The following is a 22,731-nucleotide window of genomic DNA, read 5'->3' on the forward strand; positions in this document are numbered from 1 at the left end:
GCACAAGTTGAGGGGAAACTTTCCCGCACGGACGCCGCCCGCCACCTTGCGCTCGCCGAGCTTCTACCCGGCCTCTGCTACCCCGGTCTCCGGAGCGATGGACAGGCGCGCGCTGCTGGCAGCCCTGTGCCTCGTCGCTCTCGCCTCCCAGCCCGCCGCCCCGAGCAGCAACGCCGCCTCCGCCACCAGCACCACCTCGGTCCCAAGTAAGTGCAGACCCGCACGCAGCCCAGAGAGCGAGGCGGCCACGCGACTAGCGAGCGCTCTGCTAAGCGAACCTGGCTGGGGTTGGCGGGAGAGAAGGAGCGTCGCGCGGCGCCCGCGCTGGCTTTGGGGTGGCGGGAGGGCGAGCAGTAGTAGCAGGTAGACGCGTCGAGCGGGCGGAGTGGAAGGGAACCCGCGGAGGCGGCTGAGGGGCAGAGAGGGCGGGAGGAGGACAAGCGGACGTCTGGAGCGCGAGGATAAGGCGCTGGTCAGTCAGAAGCGGGCGCCAATTTTTGCGGCGGGTCTTGGAAGGGCGGCTGACAGGGCGAGCGAGCTCGGAAGTAATGCGCGCCGACGTCAGGGGACTTGGCTCCCAAGTTTGAGCGCAGGGGCGCCTCCGGCATCCCGGGACGGTGCCAAGTGTCAAGCGGGGGGGGGGGTGTTCGGAGAAGTTCATACCCGAGGATGGTAGGGAAAGGTATGCGCGGAAGCGCGGAGGACCCTGTAAGGGCTTGTAGCACAGTCCGCGTTTCCGCAAGCAATCCAGCCACGCGTCCAGCGCGCGCGGGATGAGGCGACTTAAGTTTTTGCCGCCTGCCCGCGACTGCGGAAGAAGCAGGTGTGCTGTTTAGTGGTGAACCTGCCCCGCCCGCTAGGGCTTCTCTGTCATGAGGCGCCCTTAAGAGAAGGGCCTGCCGGTTGGACCATTGCGCGGCAGTTTTGTGCGTATTGGCGGGGAAATGTGAGGCGCCGCGGAAGGGAGAGGGGAGAAGACCCCAGATTGGAAGGGCGAAAGGAATGGGAGTGGTGGTGGCAGCGGGTTAAGATACATAAAGAAGTTTGGGGACGCTTGACGGGGTTACGATGCCGCAGCTCGACGCCCTGCGGAACTTGAGCCGAAAAGGAAAGGCGCGCTGAGGCGAAGGGTTTGTGGGGCTCGGCGTGCGCGTCGGGGAGGCGCAGGTTCTGTGGCTCGGGGCGCGCAGGCTGCGAGGCGCGAGCTTCCTTCCCGCCCCTCGGCTGCTTTTGCGCGCTTCCTTGTTGCTGCCCGCCGCCCTTCCTCGTGTCAGCGCCGCCGCCGCCGCGTCAGGAGTGGGCAGGGCGGCTCTCCTCCGGCACCCGCGCGCCCCGGAGGAGTGTGCTGGGCGGGGAAGGGGCCCGCCGGCTGACGGCTGCTGCTGGTGACCGCTAGTAACTCCTCCGCTCGCGAGCCCAGGAATGCCTGGAACGTGGGCCAAGGTCACCCTGGTTCAAGGGCTGCTGGGAGCCGGTGCAGGCAGGGAAGGAGGGAGGGATCGTGCGGAGCGAGAGCGGCTGCCGCCTCGGCTCCAGCTTCCGTGCCGGGGAAAGCCTGGCTGGGATGCTCCCTGGAGGATGAAAGCGCCACTCAAGGGAGGGAGGGAGGAAGGAAGGAAGTGCCTGTGGAAAGTTGTGTAGTAACCAGAGAGGGAAGGGAAGGGAAAAGCGCTGTTTCGCGGGTGTTTTGGTCTCCACAGGGTGCGTTGGAAGTCAGTCGTCTAGTCCTCATGCACACGCATATATGTTCTTGTGCCCATTGGAGGCCAATATAGCAACACACACCCCAATCTCCAGATGCAATCCTTAGAGAGCCGGGAAGAAAGCTCAAAGGATGGAAGAAAGATTGGCCGTACACTAGATTTGTAGTTCAAGGGAGATAGATGGAGAGTGCCTAAAATTCTCCTTTCTGTCCCTCACACAAAACTTGGCAAAGTGTTAGCAAAGGGCTTCTCTAATCGCACTGCACACTGCATGTTTTCTGTCTGCAAGATGTAGCCCTTGTTTTCTGGTATATATGCTCCTAGTAAAGTACTTTCGCTGACTACCACCACCCCATTGGGCTCCTTGAAGACGTTGTTGTTGTTATTATTATTATTTATTACTATTATTATTTAAAAGCCTTAGTCGGAGTTGCTAGAGTTGTTGAAAGTCCAAAGTTGCTTGTGCAGAAAAAGCACCTATTCATTGCTTTTTAAAAGCACCTTTCACGACTGTAGGTAACAAGTTACCATCTGGTAAGGTAGTGTTCAGTATTCAGGCCTACATATTACAGATTAGTCACTCTGTGACCACATTCCAATTTTCATATGTTGCATTATTCCAGTCTTATGGCTGCATGAGCAAAATGGCAAGACTAACGTGCTTTTAACAGATTTGTGATGGGTAGAAACAGCAAGTTCTGCCTTCCCTAGCTTCACATATTCTGAAGTCAAGGTTCATTTTACAGTTCATTTGCTTGCTTAACAGGTTGTAGTGAAGGAGATCCTTTAACCATGATCCTGGGTTCACACAACACACAAAACCAAACCTTGGCTTAGTTGCTGTGCCATACTAACATAATAAGCCTGAGAAGGAACAAAAGAGGGAAATTCTCCTCTGGGAGGTAGCATGTTTGCATGGTAATGGCAAACCAAATTCTGACTTACCATGGCATGTGAAGAAGGCAATAATTTGAGCACATGTGGATTCTTTCAGAGTTTCTGTCTCATGCTGCTCTGTGAATAACACTAGCATGCATGTCCTGCTCAGGCTTCTTTATTTATATTGGGGGTGGGGAGACCATTCACATTTATTTTGCATGTGTAAGGTGGCAGTTCCATTCCAGAAATTACTACAATGGATTCAAACACAGTAACAGAAGTTACTACAATTGATTCAAACACAGTGCAAGCATACCTGTGCTGTATCACTGCCACCTGGGAGGCCAGCATAATAGACCAGATCTAGAGGACATTGCGGGCAGCAGACATTTGGCCATGCCTCTGTTTATGAACTTACAGTGGTGCCCCGCAAGACGAATGCCTCGCAAGATGAAAAACCCGCTAGACGAAAGGGTTTTCCGTTTTTCGATGCGTTTCGCAAGACGAATTTCCCTATGGGCTTGCTTCGCAAGACGAAAACGTCTTGCGAGTCTTGCGATTTTTTTTGCTCCCCCCTTTTTCTAAGCCGCTAATAGCCTTTTAGCCGCTAAGCCTTTAATAGCCGCTAAACCGCTAATAGCGCTAATCCGCTAAGCCGCTAATAGGGTTGCTTCGCAAGACGAAAAAACCGCTAGACGAAGAGACTCGCGGAACGGATTATTTTCTTCTTGCGAGGCACCACTGTAATCAGTTCCGGAAGTCCGTTCTTAAACCAAACTGTTCTTAAACCGAGGCTCGCTTTCCCTAATGAGGCCTCCCGTCGCCGGTGCACTTCCACCACTCGGATTCCATTCTTAGACCGAGGTAAAGTTCTCAAACCAGGACACGTTTTCCGGTTTTGTGGAGATTGTAAACCAAATCGTTCTTAAACTGGACTATTCTTAAACCGAGGTACCACTGTACTGTTAAGTCCTGCATACTTCACCAGCAAAAGTTTAGGCCACCAGTCTAAACTGGGCAGAACAGGACCACACATCATCAGCTTGAAACGTTCTGTGCTGTGCTCTGAAAGCATACATAGCTAAAATGCAGAAAATGAAAAGAATGACAAGGAGAACTCTTTAGTCAAGTAGGAAAACCCCCAAATATTTTCTTAATCCCCCTTGCAAAATACCTCACTTGCAACCAAGTTAAACACCCATTTCTCAAAGATTAGGCTTGGCCTCTGGTTAACCATCGGGTGTCAGTCGGTGGGCTTTTGTTCCTGATCAGTGAAGCTGTTTACAACATACCACTTGCCAGCCATTGATCACAGCATCTTTTTTTTGTGTCCTTCCTAGCGTGTTAGATCATAAAGTCAGTGAGTTACACTGCAGAAAGTTAAGTTAATGTAGCTTATTTAATACATATTTTCCCTATTACCATAATAGGGAAAATAATAACTACTTGAAAGGAACTTGGCAAAGCTTCATTTTATTGTGAATTGTAGAATTATAGAAAGTTTGTGACCAATAACTTAACATAACATTGGTCAGTTAACAGCTGAATTGCCAGCTTCTTATCTGTAGCAGTTGTTTCCGGAATACACTGTTTGTGTAAATGCTGATACAGTAGTTGCAAATTTTGAGTATTGTTGTTCATGTAAATTGCAGCAGTTTTGTGCACAAAGTTCAATAAATGCTTTCCTTCTGTGTTCAGCTGATATGAATGGTGGTTGCAGTGTTTTATAGAGAATACTCTTTCCCTGATTTTAAACTAGCAGCCTTCTTTTCATTTTTAGTGGCTAATGAAGCTTCTCTCCTGGGATTAATAACAGCGTCAGGTGGAGAGGGTGGGGCTTCACTGGAAAACATTAACTCTATCCCTGATTGGAGGTTTTGATTGGGCCTCCAGATGGATGGCATTACAAACTGCAGCAATAAAATAATTCTAATGCAAGTGTTAGTGTCGCATCCTGCTTTTGGTGCTAGAACTCTGCTTTTGATGGTTACTAGCATTCCTACTATAAGTAATTGTACTTCAGAGGTAGGAAAAACATTCCCACTAACCTTTACTTGCTTGGTGAATTCTATGATTCTAGGGCAGAGCTTTCCAAAGTTTTCATGTGGGTGACACACTTTTTAGACATACATCATTTCGCAACACAGTACTGTAATTCAGTTTTACTAGAAAACCAGAGGTTAAACTAACCCCTTTCCACCAGCCCCGGGAGGAGCGCGGGGAGTGTTCACGCAACACACCCGCACACTGCAGCTGACACACTAATGTGTCGCGACTCAGTTTCTAAAGCTCTGTTCTAGGGTGTATAGACTGTTAGTCGGTCTAGACAGTTCATATTTATTTGAGCTCTTCAAAGGTGCTGTAGAAATCTTAATAACAGTCATATACTGCATAAAGGCAGTATATGTGTATGCTGTGTATACTTAGCTGGCAGGCAGCAATTCAAATGAAATAAGCTTGGCTTTTCATGCCAAGATGTCTTGCTAGGTATAAACTGGTAAAAGTTTTGTGTTTATGAAATTATATGAACTTACTGGAGTTGTAGAGTAGCTAAGTATAGAAATGCAAAGGTGTAAATAAAATACAGACAGGGTGTTCTTCTTTGTGTTTCTGTTTGGAACAAGAACCTTTCATGACCAGAAGTCTATTACAGGGTTTCCTGTATGCATTCTGTATAGTTGAAGGCTATTTTTATTCCATCCAGAAGTCTGTCGATTCATCACTTAATGGTGCAGCAAAGAGTTTGTTTTAACTTAGCTTAAGACCTACTCAACTATGAATTTCCTTTTCTTAGTGGGTAAAATGAATATTTATTTAGCAATCTGTGATAAACCTAAAGATATACTTAGGAACTGGCAATAGGTTGAGGAGACAATGCATTTGTTTTGCAAGGCTACTGTGAGTAGTACTTGAGACTAAGAACAATAAGGTGCAAAAGCTGCCATAAAATATCATAAGCGGTAATATGAACTAGCACCAGTCAGCATAAAAAAAAGAAACCCTGTACCATTAAACAGTGTGAACCTGGGAATGCCTGCCTGAACCAAAATTCTTCAGCTAGGACTGAAGGAATAAAATGTATTTCTCTTGAAAGGGAGCTCCCTGAAGATGGCAGTGAGTCCTAGCAGGTTGAAAGGCATTATGTAAAATAAACAAATGGGGGAAAAATAATTCTAAAATTTATTTAGTTCTAATAAATGCACAATACGGTATGTGTGATCCCAGCCATACTAAAATATTTTCCTTCAGAGGCAGGGGAGCCAAAGAGTCACAGATTCCAAAGTCTGAGAATAATTTCCACAAAAATAAATGAGTTTAATTGCTTCCTTTACTTCCCTTCCACTACACACACCTTTTAGCCTTCCTGGCACCAATGCACAGAAGCCAGTGAGACAAAAGTCCTACTGATTTCAACCCAAGGAATATGGTGCTGGACTCATTTTGCAAATATACGCATGCTTAACTTTGAAATGGGAATACACCCTTTGAAAATGCTGGCATTTCTTCACCTAGAGCTTAGGTTAGGGTATTAAACATATAACTGTTAGAGGAACCATTGGCCTACTTGGATATGATGGGCTGAATCACCCTGAGACCTCCAGATGTAGGGTGGTATATTATTATTATTATTATTAATAATAATAATAATAATAATAATAATAATAATAATAATAATAATATAAATTCCAGCGCAACATTCGTGATTTCAGTGGGAAAACCTGTCAGTTCAATATTTTTGGTGTATATACATCCTAGGATACCAGTAATAGCATGATAGTTTTTGTAAAGGTCGCAGAAAGTCAAATCTCAGCCTAATTAAGAGTAATCCAAGTCTCTGTTGTATTTGTACACATATATTAGACGCTGTGGTTTCGTCATTTCCTTTGCTAGTTCTGAACAGCACTCCACAAATATGTTCCCAGAACATTGTGAAACTCTTATGTGAAACAACAAATTGAATACACAGTTAGATAAACAAGGCAGCTGTAGTACCAACATTTGCTATGTTATGAAAAGGTGAATAAATATTTGATAGGTAGAAGCAGACCAAGAGCTGCCTATTGAGCAAAGGACTGAGATTAGACCATGCTTAATGTTAAAATTAAGCAATCTTCACTGCAAAATATGTTGTCTGCCCCTTTTGTTAAAGAGCAAGATGGAAGCTGCTAGTGAAGTCTAAATGTCTTGATTCAAGTAAAGTAAAATATTTGATGACGGTAGGATTTATAGATAGCCAGGCACACAAGCCAGGAAAGCTTTTATAAACTGTGTTTTGTGAACTGTGCTGTGTACACACACATGCAGACAGATTACTAATGTTTGTGAATTAACTTGCAAGGCTAATTGGTAATGTGATATATTTTAAAATTGAAATGGTATGCACTTTCTTTGTGCGGCAAATGATTTACATGCTGATGAATTCCATTGTAGCTAGGGATCAGAAACAGGGGTGGCCCATCTGCCTCTTTAGCTGCTAATACAGCTGCTAAAGCAATGATAGTTGTGGGCATTGGTCTTGCCAGCATCCTAGGATGGGCAGGGGACAGTGGTCCACCACCCTCCATACCATCCTCAAGGAAGACCCTTCAAGAGGTTATGTTTAGCCTGCAGAAGAGGAGGTTAAGGGGTGATATGATAGCCATGTTCAAATATATAAAAGGATGTCACATAGAGGAGGGAGAAAGGTTGTTTTCTGCTGCTCCAGAGAAGCGGACACGGAGCAATGGATCCAAACTACAAGAAAGAAGATTCCACCTAAACATTAGGAAGAACTTCCTGACAGTAAGAGCTGTTCAACAGTGTAATTTGCTGCCAAGGAGTGTGGTGGAGTCTCCTTTTTTGGAGGTCTTTAAGCAGAGGCTTGACAACCATATGTCAGGAGTGCTCTGATGGTGTTTCCTGCTTGGCAGGGGGTTGGACTCGATGGCCCTTGTGGTCTCTTCCAACTCTATGATTCTATGATTCTATGGCCACACAGGCTGTGTGTGCAATGCAGAACGATCACATTATTTGCTGGCGTTCCTTTTCTTTTAAGTCATTTTAATGTTTTCATGTTTTGTTCTCACATTAGGGAGCACTACGGACAAAAAGTGGGACTTCAGCAGCATCGAGAGCAAATTTTCTTTAAGGACACCTGGGAAACCTGATGAAGACACCTGCCTCATAGTTCCTGGCCAGGAAACCAGTGTAGCGCAGTGCAGCTTCAATCATACCAGTAAAACCTTTGTGGTTATACATGGATGGACGGTAAGAGGGGTTGCAGTTCTCCTGATGCTTCACAGTTGCTTTCTGATTCAGAGCGGTTTGAACAGAGTCTATTAGCGAATTTTCTGTATCATTCTCATATGCTATACTACTTAATAATAATGATAATAATAATAAATTTTATTTATATCCCGCCCTTCCCAGCCGAAGCCAGGCTCAGGGCGGCTAACAACAATAAAATAGTACAACATTCTAAAATCATTTCATTATAAAATTAATTCAAATCAAATTGATGTCAACCATTGGGCTAGAGTTCTGTGCAGATTGCCAAAGGAGGGAGTCAGGCTGTGCCCAGACCAAAGGCCTGGTGGAACAGCTCTGTCTTGCAGGCCCTGCAGAAAAATGTCAAGTCCCGCAGGGCCCTAGTCTCTTGTGACAGAGCGTTCCACCAGATCGGAGCCCCAGCCGAAAAAGCCCTGGCTCTAGTTGAGGCCAGCCTAACCTCTCTGTGGCCTGGGACCTTCAAGATGTTTTTGTTTGAAGACTTCAAATAGTTGTCACATTTCTGGGTGGTGGATAGCCTTCTGAGCTCCATTTAGTGTTAAAAAGTCTTTAGACTTGTTCTTAGAAATACATATTATGTGTTTATAAGTAATTTGCAGCAAATATAATATTAAGCTTAAAAAATAACTGTATCATAACCTTTAGCAAAATAAGAGCAGCAGAGTTCAATGAGAAAGCAAGGGCCAGTCTAGTGCAGGGTTTCCCAAACTTAGTTCTCCAGCTGTTTTTGGGACTACAACTCCTATCATCCCTAGCTAACAAGACCAGTGGTGAGAGATGATGGGAATTGTAGTCCCAAAATAGCTGGAGACCCAAGGTTGGGAAACACTGGTCTAGTCCATCATTCTGTTTCCACCGCTGGCCAGCCAGATTCATCTGGAAGCCACGAAGCTGTCGAGGGTGAGTTGTAGGCAGCTGTCAGAGGTGGTTCAAGAGCCAGAGAGTCAGGGCTAAGGGGCGAAGTCAGGCACAGAAGAAACACACCACTGTTGAAAGACCTTACTATTCAGGTAGTGTCCCAGCCCAAACAGGGAAGGCTTTCTGATTCAGGAGGGCCCAATAAGACAGGGCCACCCAGAGCTTGAGAATACTTCATTGCTGGGAAGATGTTCTTAGCTGCAACACTTACCAGGGCCCCATATGGAACTGAAGGTTCCCAGTACTAGCCCTGGTCCTTAAACAAGCAGGGCATTAAGACCAGGGCATTGTTCTTGTCTGACTCCAGCATCTGGTATTCAAGGGATATATTGCCTCTGTGCATGCAGTTTCCATTTAGCTTTCATGGTGAATAGACGACTTATCCTTCGCAAATGTGTCCAGTTCTGTTTAGGTAGATTTTCATGTTCTGCCTCCATTCCATTGCCTCCACATGCCTCCGAATGACAGTTGCTGGGAATTGCAAGTGGGCAGACCTTGTCCTCAGGTCTCGCAGGCTTTGCACAGGCAGTGAGAGAACAGGTTGGCAATTTTCAGAACAGGATGCTAGACTAGACGAGTAGAGTTTCATATTCTTATTTAAAGCCATCTAGGCTACAATTGATCACCACATCTTGTGAGAGGGAATTTTGTATGTGTTCACTATACTAATAATAGGTCTAAATTGGAAATTTGTGTATTCTGTGTGGAGTCCCCAGTCTAGGTGTGCATCTGCATTCTATGATTTTGATGGTTCAGGCAGTGGCTGTTTATATATATATACACAGCTATATATGGGACGTAGGTGGCGCTGTGGGTTAAACCACAGAGCCTAGGGCTTGCCTATCAGAAGGTTGGCGGTTCGAATCCCCGCGACAGGGTGAGCTCCTGTTGCTCAGTCCGTGCTCCTGCCAACCTAGCAATTCGAAAGCACGTCAAAGTGCAAGTAAATCAATAGGTACCACTCCAGCGGGAAGGTAAACGGCATTTCCGTGCGCTGCTCTGGTTCGCCAGAAGTGGCTTAGTCATGCTGGCCACATGCCCCGGAAACTGTACTCCAGCTCCCTTAGCCAATAAAGCGAGATGAGCGCCGCAACCCCAGAGTCGGTCACGACTGGACCTAATGGTCAGGGGTCCCTTTACCTTTACAGCTATATATATATATATTTCTTTTCTATGGTTTTGTCATGGCATTTGGCTCATATAGTAAAGCTAACTTACTTACTATACTAATACTGCTGAAATCTGTCCTCAGTGATTCCCGTCCCCCTAAAATATACCTTAGATGCTCCTGTGATATAATTCCCTAATCAAACATGCTTTCCTCTTAGGTTCCCACACTGGAAACCTTTGAAAATTGTGTTAATCTTGTGTGTTCATACACTGCATCCTTGGTTGGGGGGGGGGGTCCCTGTGACAGCTTGAGACAGAATAATGTGGTTTCTATTCCTGTCTTGCAGGTGATTGGCATGTACGAGAGCTGGGTCCCCAAGCTGGTAAAGGCTCTGTATCAAAGGGAACCCCATTCAAATGTTATTGTCGTTGATTGGCTGTCTCGATCCAGCTTACATTATCCAGATTCTGCTGCCTACACAAAGGAGGTGGGAGAAGATGTTGCCAAGTTTGTTGACTGGCTGGAGGTAAGCAGTTGCATTCATTTTTAGTGCATAATACATTCAAGGAAGGTTAAAGGTGTAGAATATGTACTATAAACGCTATATATTAAAGCATAGCTATGCAGTCAGCGAAATCTAGTGATGCATCTCTTGTTGAAGTGTGCCACATGGGGCTGCAGGTGGGGCAATTACATGTTTAAATATTCTCCCAATGGAGGGAATGTTCTGCATATAGACTGGGCAGAAGGCCAGACTAGAGAACCTTCTTTCCGTCCTATTGGATTTCTGTCCGGGGATTTTTTAATATGGAAGAACATCTGAGAATCCGAGCTGCAGCTTGAAGCGGTACACTTTGGCAAGGACCACACCTCTTTGTCCTTTTTTTCTTTTCTTTGTCCTTAGTCTCCTGGATATATGAATAGTAACCATGCTCCCCCAACCTTGGGTCTCCAGCTGTTTTTGGACTACAACTCCCATCATCCCTGACCACTGGTCTTGCTAGCTAGGGATGATGGGAGTTGTACCCTGCTCTAGTGCAAGTTGAGTGGGTTTGTGGTAGTATTTTTGGACTAAATCGGGGTGAGGGCCACATTCTTGTATAGATAACCTTCTGGGAGCCTCATTCCTGTGCTGGGAAGCACTGGAAGCAAAAGTGGGCATAGCAGTCAATGTGAACTTTACCTTTGTACTGTAGGTTGGTACACACACACACACACACACACACACACACACACACTGTTCTGCAGCCTCCATCCAAGCAGGAAAGAGGCATGGTCAGAGTTCAAGGAGCCCATCCAGGCAGGCAAAAGCACTCAATGAAGGTGCAAAGCAGCGCTGGGCATGACTTGTGTGTGTGTGTGTGTGTAGTCTGGGAGCAGCCCAAGTGCTAGGCTGGCCCCCGTTGCAAATCAGTTCATCGGCTGTTCAGTGTCAAGCAAGATAAAAACTATAGATTTAGAGCTTAATCTTTTTAATATGATTTTTTTTCATAGGAGCAATTCAGTTACTCACTGAACAAAGTCCATTTGCTGGGATACAGCCTTGGCGCCCACGTTGCCGGCATTGCTGGGAGTCTGACCACTAATAAGATTAACAGAATTACTGGTAAGCTAATATTGATGCCATTGAGTTAAAAAAGGAAAGGTTGAATGCCGTGGTTCCTTCCACGTTACAAAATGAATTATCCCCAGAACAAAACCAGGAAAGGGTCATTAAAATGTTACATAAAGGCTTTACAACCTTTCTGAAATGGGATGTAGTGCTAATAGTTATAGGATTCTGTTTCTAGCATCATCATCACCAACACCATCACCATTTATTATTTATACCCTGCCCATCCGGCTAGGTTTCCCCAGGCATTCTGGGCGGCTCCCGAAGGATTAAAAACCAGAATAAAACATCAAATATTAAAAACTTTCCTAACAGGGCTGCCTTCAGATGTCTTCTAAAAGTCAGATAGTTATTTCCTTGACATCTGATGGGAGGGCGTTCCACAGGGCAGGCGCAGGTGCAGTTGAGAGCTATTTATATCTGTGGGAATTTTGACATTGAACTGAATGAGAAATGGGGAGGAATTCAATGTTACACCAATCCATTGGTACAAGTATTTCTACTTTCCTGACAAAACAAATCTCCCCTGTCCTCCCACTAGGGTTCTTCCAATCCTCATTTGCGGAAAGAGAGGGGGCAAAGGCCCGTTGTGCTAGTGGGAGACCTTGCACTGGCTTCTGCTAGAATGCAAGGTTAGGTGAATCCGGCCTATGGAACTCTACCACTAATATTCATTCTTTTAGACCAGAGTTTTCCAAATTGTGTGTTGTGACACGTTAGTGTGCCGGCTGCAGTGTGTAGGTGTGTCATGTGAATGCTCCCTGCACTCCTCCTGCAGCTGCAAAGGGGTTAGTTTAACTTCTGGTTTGCTAGTAAAACTGAATTGCTGTGTCGCGAAATGATGCACCATATGTCTTTAAAAAAGGGTATCACCAACATGAAAAGTTTGGGAAGCTCTGTTTTAGACAATGTGCCGTACAAAAGCATCATACTTACAGGGATTTCTAACAGTTTTCTTCCCTCCTAAGGTTTAGATCCTGCTGGCCCTAACTTTGAATATGCTGATTCATCCGTACGCCTTTCCCCAGATGACGCTGTCTTTGTAGATGTCTTGCACACTTTCACAAGGGGGTCCCCAGATCGCAGCATTGGAATACAGAAACCTGTTGGGCATGTTGATATCTACCCTAATGGAGGTATCTTCCAACCTGGTTGCAATGTCGCGCAAGCCCTGCTCCTGATTGCAGAAGGAGGACTTCAGGGTGAGTTTTCAAGTCTGATTCTTAATAAAGGCATAAATATGACCGAAAGCTAGTGGTTAATTGTGTTCATATGTGCTACTGAACATTAAATTCTTCTGAAAACTTGCTTCCCTTTTTTCAGATCCTTCACAGAAACATCCATTAATTTTATACTTTTTCTTGTTTGAATTCACGCTTATTCCAAGTTTAGCTAGATTTTTTTTTTTTTTTAGTTTCCCAATCACATTATCAATTCTCAACTGGGGAATTCAAGAGATGCAGTGGATGAATGGTTAAGAAAACACTCAATATTCTCCAGAGGTGTTATGCATTAGAGAGCTGCTTATTTTAATGTTGGATGGCTAGGTCCAGCATATCCACTGCAAATGGGGACTTGACCCACAATATTTTACTAGTAAAATACAATCAACAGTGTCATAGAATACATCATTCTTAAATGTGTCAGAAACACTCATTTTTAATTTATGATAGCTTAATCAACTATGGGACACGGGTGGCACTGTGGGTTAAACCACAGAGCCTAGAACTTGCCAACCAGAAGGTCGGCAGTTTGAATCCCCGTGACAGGGTGAGCTCCCGTTGCTCAGTCCCTGCTCCTGCCAACCTAGCAGTTCGAAAGCACCTCAAAGTGCAAGTAGATAACTAGGCACCGCTCCAGCGGGAAGGTAAACGGCGTTTCCGTGCACTGCTCTGGTTCACCAGAAGCGGCTTAGTCATGCTGGCCACATGACCCGGAAGTTGTACGCCGGCTCACTCGGCCAATAAAGCGAGATGAGCGCCGCAACCCCAGAGTCGGTCACGACTGGACCTAATGGTCAGGGGTCCCTTTACCTTTAATCAACTATAGCCTTCAAGGTAATAGTATTTAACCTATATCATATATATGTGAGAATTGATCTTCGTGCTGGTCCCTATTACATTGGTTATTTCTTCTTATCTATAGTGAAAATCCTTACATTGGAACGAGCAGAAAAATCACATTTCTTTTTCTAGGGGGGAAATCTGCATCATTGAAACTTACTGATTTTGGCCTCCAAAAAGTCAAAACTGGAGGCCATTTACTGCGCCTGCATATATTGTATATGTTGTTTAACAAAGGGCACACATCTGTAAGCTGTGCATCCGTAACGTAATGGCTTCCTTTTCCTTAAAGACGCAGATCAGCTGCTGAAATGCTCCCATGAACGCTCCATTCACCTCTTCATCGATTCCCTCTTGTACGAGGAGAAACCAATCATGGCCTATCGCTGCAACTCAAAAGAAGCGTTTGACAAAGGGCTCTGCTTGAGCTGCAGAAAGAACCGCTGCAACAACTTGGGCTACAAAGCCAACAGAGTAAGAAGCAAGAGGGGCACCAAGATGTACCTGAAGACTCGAAGTCAAATGCCTTACAAAGGTAAAAGCGGTGACTTTCTCTATTCTAATCTCTGGGGGTTTTTTGTGCATGAATATATATAGTTTAAAGAGAACGATGGAAAAGCCTGGTAGTTCTCTTGCATAGGCACTACTTATTCAAAGGAGCTTGTGCAGGAACCTTCCACCTGAATCATGCCTCTCTTTCCCCGAGTAAGGAGAGAAGCAGGCTGCAGCCGTACCAGCTGTTTTGTCTGGATCTGACATTGTTAATTTTGCTGGTCGCCCACCTTTGAACTGAGTTGGGTCTCCCCTCGATAGCAGCTGGAATCAATCTAGCCTACCTCAGATACTGGCACAGACTAAATGCCTCTGAGGGCCATATTCCTACTAAGCTCTTCTGGTTAGAGCAACTAAAAACAAGTGGCTGGATGCAAAAGTGTCACAATAAGTTTAGGGCTTAAAATCTCCAAATGGAGAAATATTTGGCCCTGAGTTCACATGACCTTAGAAATTGGATCATTGACCAGAATGCCAATCAAGATAGAGCATCCATTATAGCTGCTCTTTACTCTTCCTGGTACCCCCAAATTAAGATCAACCATTCAAGACCTTGAGACACTGACTTTCCCATGACTGAGGGGGGCATTTGTTGAACTAAGGTTCCAACAGATGCCCTCAGCATACTTAGAGGGGAGATACCTGGGAATTCCCAATATGGAACGCAAATGCATTGATGGATGCAATCAGGTTGAGGATATCATGTGCTACCTGCTAATTTGCCCCCACTGTATACAGTATAGGGCCAATCCCCCTAGGAAGTGGCAGTCGAACTCTGATAAAGATCTACAGATGACACACCTGGTACCCAAATTTGCTCTGGCAGCTAAGAAGCTCCGTTCCAGACATGTTAATGCTCTCTAATTTTAAAAATTCATGCTGTAAACTTTTTATGCTGCAGACTTTTATAGGGTATGTCATGCAATTTCATACCCTTGCCCTCAGCTGTACATTGTAAAGGCCTTTGGCAATGCACAATAAATTGATTGATTGATTGATTGATTGACATTGTTAATTCATTCCATTATTGTCCAGAATCCAGTCACAATGCAAAAAAACAGCATTGTTTGCAGATATGAGATAATCAGATAAAGTTCTCTGATTGGGTATAAATTGATTTATTTGTTAAATTTATACCCCACCTTTCCATCACATGATACAGAAGGTGATTATCAATGGATTTTATGATCTTTTGTTAACTGATGGTGAATAAATCTTACAAAACTGACTTTGTGACTTGGATGCAGAAGTATTGATATGCTTGAATAAAAGTAGTGGCTTCTAACTCAAGATAATTAAAAAGAATTGAATTTAGGTTTTTCATCTGTTGTTTTTGGTCTCTCTTTTTGTTGCTTAGTCTATCATTATCAAGTCAAGATCCATTTTTTCGCAAAGGTGAATACAACCAAGAAAGACCAGCAATTCCGTCTCTCTTTCTATGGCACAAAGGATGAAAGTGAGAATATTGCAATTTCACTGTGAGTATTGACAAACAACTGCATTTATTTTGGGTAGTAGAAAAATGTTAAATGTATGGACATACAGACAGACACACAGAGTTATACAAAGACTCTATAATCAATCAGTCATGCACAGGCTTGCTTCTCAGTCTGCATCTTGTAGTCTGAGTCCAAAACACACACCTCAAAACACTTCTGCGTACAAAGGCAGCTATCCAGTTTGAGAAATAGTTAAGGAGCTAAGCAGCTATGCAGGGCAGAGAGTAGAATCACTTTGCCTCTTTCTGTATTATGGGACTCAATTGACCAGGTATGGCAAAAGCTTCAAATTGCTTAGGAATTGTGTTGTGTAAATGATAAAGCTATGAGTAGATGTCATATGTGTTGTTCTTTGTGTATGCAGATCTCCACCCATTCACTTTAAAATAAAATAAAATGAAGAGTTCAGTAGGCGCTGTATTTTTATGCCCTTATGTCTCGTGACTTAATCACATAGATAACTGAATTTTTATTGCCGAGTTCCTCTAATCATATCTTTGTGTACAAAGATTAGTCACAAGGCAGTTAGGACACCTAAGTCCACCAGAGATTTAAAATTAAATCTGAACTTCCTTCTCCCATGTGAGATTCTGTGGGCAGACGTAGTCTAATACAGTGGTACCTTGGGTTACAGACAGTTCAGGTTACAGACGCTTCAGGTTACAGACTCCACTAACCCAGAAATAGTACCTCGGGTTAAGAACTTTGCTTCAGGATGAGAACAGATATCGTGCTCCGGCAGCAGCCTTAGCATTAGCTAAAGTGGTGTTTCAGGTTAAGAACAGTTTCAGGTTAAGAACAGACCTCTTAACCCGAGGTAACACTGTAATGGTATTGAAAAATGGGTTCTGTCTCTACTTCATGCTCTTGTTTTGAGTCGTCTCAGCTTGGTCTCTTGCAAGCCAGTGTCCCACTTTCTCTCTCGTGTGCCTGTGTGGATGCTACAATAAGGATTGACATAGTGGGTAGAATTGATTATTTAGTGGAACATCTTTGCTCCTATACATGTTTGATACGATGTGTGCTATGTCCTATGAGCCAGCACCTTCTTTTCCATGTTTCCTCATTTAAGAAACAACTGCATTCTCAGATAACTGAATTCTTACAAGGTTTCAGGGAAGTATTGCCTAAGCATAGATTTTCTTTTTTAACAGGCCCGAGATCTCCACAAACAAAACTCATTCGTTCCTGATCTACACAGAGGTTGACATTGGGGACTTGCTCATTGTCAAAATCCAGTGGGAGAAAGGCTCATTTCTCGACTGGGCCGATTGGTGGGGTACCCCTGAGTTTGGCATCCAAAAAGTCAGAGTCAAGGCTGGAGAAACCCAGAAAAAGTAAGAGAATGGATTGTGCCGTGTGTGTGTGTGTGTGTGTGTCATTTACCTTGCAGCGCATTTTGCTTTCATCTAGGACTAGTTGCCATCTATCCATTCTCTGTGAAAGTGGTATGCTGAAATTTTTTGTGGATGGGAAACCCAGATGAGTTCAGGCAGGGCTGGTGAACCTGTGGCCCTCCATCATGGCCCATGGTCAGGGAACATGGGATTTATAATCCAGCAATATCGGAGTTCCACGGGTCCACCAGACTTGAGTTAAAACATCTCTACTAGCAGAGTTGAGAGAGACCTTGGCACCATGAGGTGCACCATGTGAGCGAAAGGCAGTTCTTCTCATGCAAGGGAGACTCCCCTCACCACCAGCAGCCTTCCACACCATATCCCACATTGTTTGAGGGTCCTCTGACTCTTGTGATAAGATGCTTTGGGGATGCTGGAGGATGGAGAGGAACAGCCCATTCAGTGAGCGGAATACTTGGCGCTCTCTGGACACTTTAGACCATGGGTTGGCAAACGAAGGCCCCAGGGGCTGGATCTGGTCCAATTGCCTTCTAAATCCGGCCCACGGATGATCCGGGAATCAGCATGTTTTTACACGAGTAGAATGTGTGCTTTTATTTAACATGCACCTCTGGGTTATTTGCGGGGCCTGCCGGGTGTTTTTACATGAGTAGAATGTGTGCTTTTATTTAAAATGCATCTCTGGGTTATTTGTGGGGCATAGGAATTCGTTCATTTCTTTCCTCAAAATATAGCCCGACCCCCCCCCACAAGGTCTGAGGGACAGTGGACCGGCCCCCCACTGAAAGTTTGCTGACCCCTGTTTTAGAGTGTCTCCCAATCAGAGTAGACAATATTGAGCTCTATTAGCCAATGGACTGTCTTGATAGAAGGTAGTTCCATACAGTCAAACTCCCAGAGAGAGCATAGAGGTGGGCTTCCTGTCCTCTAGAGTGCAAGGAATCATCAATACATTGTGCAGCAAGCAAGGAGGAAATGCTGTGATATGGTCCAGTAAAAGTTTTACCATGTAGGTTTGCTGACAGTGTCAATAGGATAATCAGCAAGCAACATCCCCCCCCCAGTGTTTTTCTAATTTAGTCTTCTGCTAAAGATCAGACTTCAGTGGGAGTATATAATTGTAATACTTCTCTGCACTATACAGCGGAAGCTTGCAGTATTAAATGTTTTACAAAATATGGTCCAGGATGGTATTTTTAATGTCACAAAATCTTTGTGGTTTGTAAGCATAACTTGCTTCTCTGGAATAATTGAAAGTGCCATATGTATAATTTCATCATAGAAGAAATAAAGTAACATGTTAACCTGTCTCCTCCCCGCAATTATAAAATGCCACTATTCAGAAGACTTTTCCAGTGTAAGAAACAGATTAAATAACAAGAGATAAGATGTTGCATTTAGGATGGTGTATTAATAGCTGTTTCGGGAAAGAGCTATGGTAATATTCTGTGTACTCTGCAGGTTGGTGTTCTGCTCTCGCGATGGATTCTCTTACCTCAAAAAAGGAGGCGGAGCTGTGGAATTCGTGAGATGCCTTGGAAAAAACTCCATTGATCACAATTCATGGTAAGAACTTTGCAGCTGTATCACTGAGAACTCGGTCATGAGTGATGGGTTGCCACCACCTTTCTCACAGTTGGTAGGGCAGGGCAGTGGTGGGTTTGGAACTGCACAGGAACAGTGGCAGACATGATCCAGCACTTCTGCTGGTGTGCCCTCACAGCCCTTACATCATCACTGCCCTGCCCCATCTAAGTCTGATTCAGGCAAGCTGCAGCAGAGGCATTGCTAGTTAGCAAGGTTAGTATCTTGAGTGCAGCAGCTCCACCCCACCAGACAGGTCACTGTAGAATCCAACCCATGCCTGCTCTTCCTAAACGGTGATTAAGAGCCAAGTTTCATTATAAGCAAAATCAGGTGATGCACTCTTGCTAGACTGTACCTCAGTGACGGGACCAGTTAGGGCCAGAGGTGCCACCTTGAGAGTGAGTAGGTCGGTGTGTGGATGTGTGAGCATCGTGCCTCCCTCCCTAAGCTGGGCAGAATCTTTCTGGGGTTTGGGAAGGAGGTGCCAGGCCTCTGACAGGATGCTGGAGCTCTGCTGCCTCGTTCCCAAAGCTACCTGGCTTTGGGAAGGTGGAAGGAGGGCTCTTGGACCCATTGGAGCAGCGTGCCCCTCTCCCTAAGCCAGGCAGAAGCTTCCTGGGCTTTGGGAAGGAGGTGCCAGATGAACATTTAAGGGGTTAGCCTAGACCCCCTAGTCCACTGACCACACACTGCAGGGTTCTCCTCGTTCTGTACGTAACCTGCTAGGGCATTGTAGAGAAAGCCAAACATAACGCTTCTCTCTGATTGTGTGCAGGCATCCTCCCATGGGATATAATTCAAACATATCCTCTGCATTCTGAGGGAGAGAAAAAAAAGCACAAACCACCAAATACTTGTGGGAATGTTCAGGGCTGCAGGAGAGGATATATTGTTTGGTTATATCCTTTCCAACTTGTGTTAACAAGTTCTACAATTTAGCTGAGTAACACTCCCCTTTTTAAACTCGCACAGCGGATGCGTTTGCTCAGGCTCGCTAAAGCCTCTAAAATACGTTTCCTTGTTAATTCATAGACATGACAGTCTTCTATAAAAGTATAAAAAGAGTTTACTCACACATTCTGTTCACAAATGGATCCCAGAAGGCAGACCTAAGTTACAAAAGTAATATACACCTGGAAACTATCCCATAAGGAGACAGCTCCTTTGTCCTCTCTTGGCTGGAAGCCAAGACGAATGTGGTCACAGAGAGAAAGAGATGGCTGACCAGTCCTGCTTTTTGGTTACCTTTGCAGGTGAGGTCACACCTAACTCTAGTCACATGCAGAGGAAGTCTGTCCCAGCCTAGGAGAAACAGGAAGTTCCGACTGGCTGGTCCAGACATCCCCTTTTATGTCCACTCTAGGGATGTTGTACTTGACTGCTCTTGTGTTTCACATCCCACAATACTGAACCCTGGTGGGCTCATGCCGACAAGCTATTTTAACTGCCCCCTCTTCTGCCTTCTGGCAGCAGTTCCCACCTCCACCCCCAAGTTCAATCCTGCTGTGCCCATGGATCTCATGTTCCTCTTTCTTTGCCACCCCATTGTTTTCTTTTTTAGAGACCAGGTCAAGTCACAAAATAAATATCGGCGCTTGAGTTCCTCGAAGGATAGCAAGTGGGTGAAGAAGTTCCATTCAGGGAAAGAGCCAATATGTTGGCTGTTCGGGGGCTGAACCCATTGAAATATTTATCGGTCTTCTGCAATGCTGTCTACTTTCTTCATTGCTCTAAGACTTTCGCCCAACCCAGGCTCTAGACTGGTTGCACCAGAATGCGGTTGGGGTTGCCCAGTTGAACGCACACCCAACTGAAATGAATGCAGTGCAATAGACAACATTTTCAACGAGAATTCAAATCCTCACTGTATTCCCGATCCAGCAAATGATATGCGTGCAGAAGCCTACTGTAAAATATGGGGATGCCCTTCTCTGGGTCAGAGCATTTTTGTTACATCTCAGTATGCAAAAGAGCGCACACTAGCCAATTGTTCTTTTTTTAAAAGAAGCCTCTCACATTGCATTGAGAGCAAACTACCATAATTGTCACACCACCTTGTTACAGTTTCTCACTTTTTTATAATGTACTGTGTGTAAAAAAAACCAAAACTATTTATTGAAAGGCTAGATATTTCAATTGATGAGTTTGTATTTTTATAGGGTTTTTTTAATGATCACTTGGACATTTTGCTGGACAATTTCCATTCAGGTCATTCATTCAGTGTTGCATCCTTTGACTGAAAGGCAATAATTTCACTTGAAGGGGGAGGGCAATAGATAGAGTTCTCACTTAACATATTCCTGTTATATACATTTCTCCTCCAACCCTGAACATGACTGAAAGACTGCAGGGTGAAGTCTCTGCAGTTGGTCAGCACTTATGTACACTTAGGTATTACTTATTGAACACTTACTTTTTAAATAGGATAATAAATTTTCCAGAGAAGAAGCTAGCATTTTTTTAATGTCCTATCTTCATTTTTTAAACAAGAATGCAGTGCATCTGTATAAAAACATATGCATTCTCTGGCACTGTACCAAGCAATTAGTAAATAGGAGTAACGGTGTGTTAAAAGATTGCAGGAACACTATTTCCGTTATCAATTTCAATTTGACAACTCCTAGTCTTGAGCAATTGTTACAGCTGCAGTCATTGTTCCTAGGACTAGGATAAAGGACAAACACCTCTTTGTTGCTGGTATTCTTAAATTTGGGGATGGAACCTCTTTTGTTGCTCAGCAATATGAACAGCAGAAGCTTGAATAACAGTGTTTGTCTGAAATCATCTAGGTTTTAACAAAAAGCAGTATTGCACACTTTTAGAATATGCACACTTTCATATTATGCACAAGCGTTACACCCTTTGAATCAGAAAGTCATGGACACATGGACAAGCTATGAAACAAAGGGGCCCTAAGAAGTATTTACTAGAATGCTCAAAATACTTTAGTAATCATTTCAGTTTTGTAGCTGATAACTCAGTTAAAACAAAAAGCTGTTGTTTTATGAGGATACCGGAAAAAGCATACCTGGAAATATATATGTACTGACCTTCTATCTCTTGTTCCGAGGGGCTATCTGACATTTAATATTCATTGTTTGAGCAAAAACATGTCACAAATAAATTGTTACCAAAATCCTGTGTGTGGCGACAAAACTGTGGTCCAGTACGCACGTACCCCAGTCTAACACAACAAACTGCATCCTTCAAGAACATTCTTTTTAGAAAAGAATTTATAATAGTTTAGCTGGCTCAAAAATGATTTCTATGCCCTGATGAACTATGGTGTAGGCATGATAATTTTGAGTTTGATAACTAAGTACTGAAGGAGATCTGTAAAGATGAGGCAGTCTTTCTTCTTGACGAAAGTTCATACTTCCATTTTCAAATTCCTGAAAAGTGGAGGGTTCAGTATCTATAAATGTATTATGAATTGCACATTTCAAGGCAAAATCAAATATAAATATCAACAGCATTTGATCACCAAATGGTGAAGTATTTTATATGTGAGAAAATAAAACTAGGCTTTAAATGTTCTTATTTATTATCTGTAAAATACCTGTATGTATATGTGCCAAAAGGTTAGTTTGTATATATTGCTGAAGTTATCACGGCTATATGCATAATAAAAAAAGTGCCAATTTTTCTAAATGAGAAATTATCAATCAGTTATATGAAAAATGCTGCAATGAAAAACCTTTCCCCCTCCCCAAGATGCATCTCCATTTTATACTACACTGAAATATGAAAGCTTATTAAAAGTTAATTTAGAATGAAATCACTGGCATGACTTTCTTTGGAACAGTTGGGGAACTAGAACAGATCATACTTACAGAAAGAAATTTAGCAATGCACTGGAATATATGTGTGAAATTAACACTTTCATCCCGTCTGCAAGCAACACCCTGTTTCCATAAACATGCCCTCTAAATAGGACAGGCAGTCCATTCATATAACTAAAATCCCAGCAAAATACTGAGAAGATGAAAACTTGGTGTGATACATTAGAACAGTCCATGGGGGGAAATCAGTCCTTTTTTGCTTCGAGGTATTTCAAATCAATTGTTCATAAGGTGCAAATTGTCCTAGGATCCCTACCAGAAGCTAACTCAATTATGTAGAACGTTCGTGTGTTTCCTTAAACCATTTGGCACTAAGGACATCTCTTACATGCTGTT

General features: G+C 43.9%; 1 protein-coding gene across 1 annotated transcript; it reads left to right on the plus strand.

Moving 5' to 3' along the window:
* The first annotated feature begins 80 nt into the window (after nucleotides 1-80).
* LPL (lipoprotein lipase) lies at nucleotides 81-22,331 on the plus strand. Its single transcript, XM_081176654.1, has 10 exons — nucleotides 81-206; nucleotides 7,654-7,829; nucleotides 10,226-10,405; nucleotides 11,374-11,485; nucleotides 12,460-12,693; nucleotides 13,847-14,089; nucleotides 15,464-15,584; nucleotides 16,760-16,942; nucleotides 18,428-18,532; nucleotides 20,115-22,331. Coding segments are annotated over exons 1-10 (1,464 nt in total). The 5' UTR covers nucleotides 81-97; the 3' UTR covers nucleotides 20,116-22,331.
* Nucleotides 22,332-22,731: the final 400 nt, after the last annotated feature.

This window comes from Podarcis bocagei (assembly GCF_964188305.1).
Source record: "Podarcis bocagei genome assembly, chromosome: 17".
Lineage (NCBI taxonomy): Eukaryota > Metazoa > Chordata > Lepidosauria > Squamata > Lacertidae > Podarcis > Podarcis bocagei.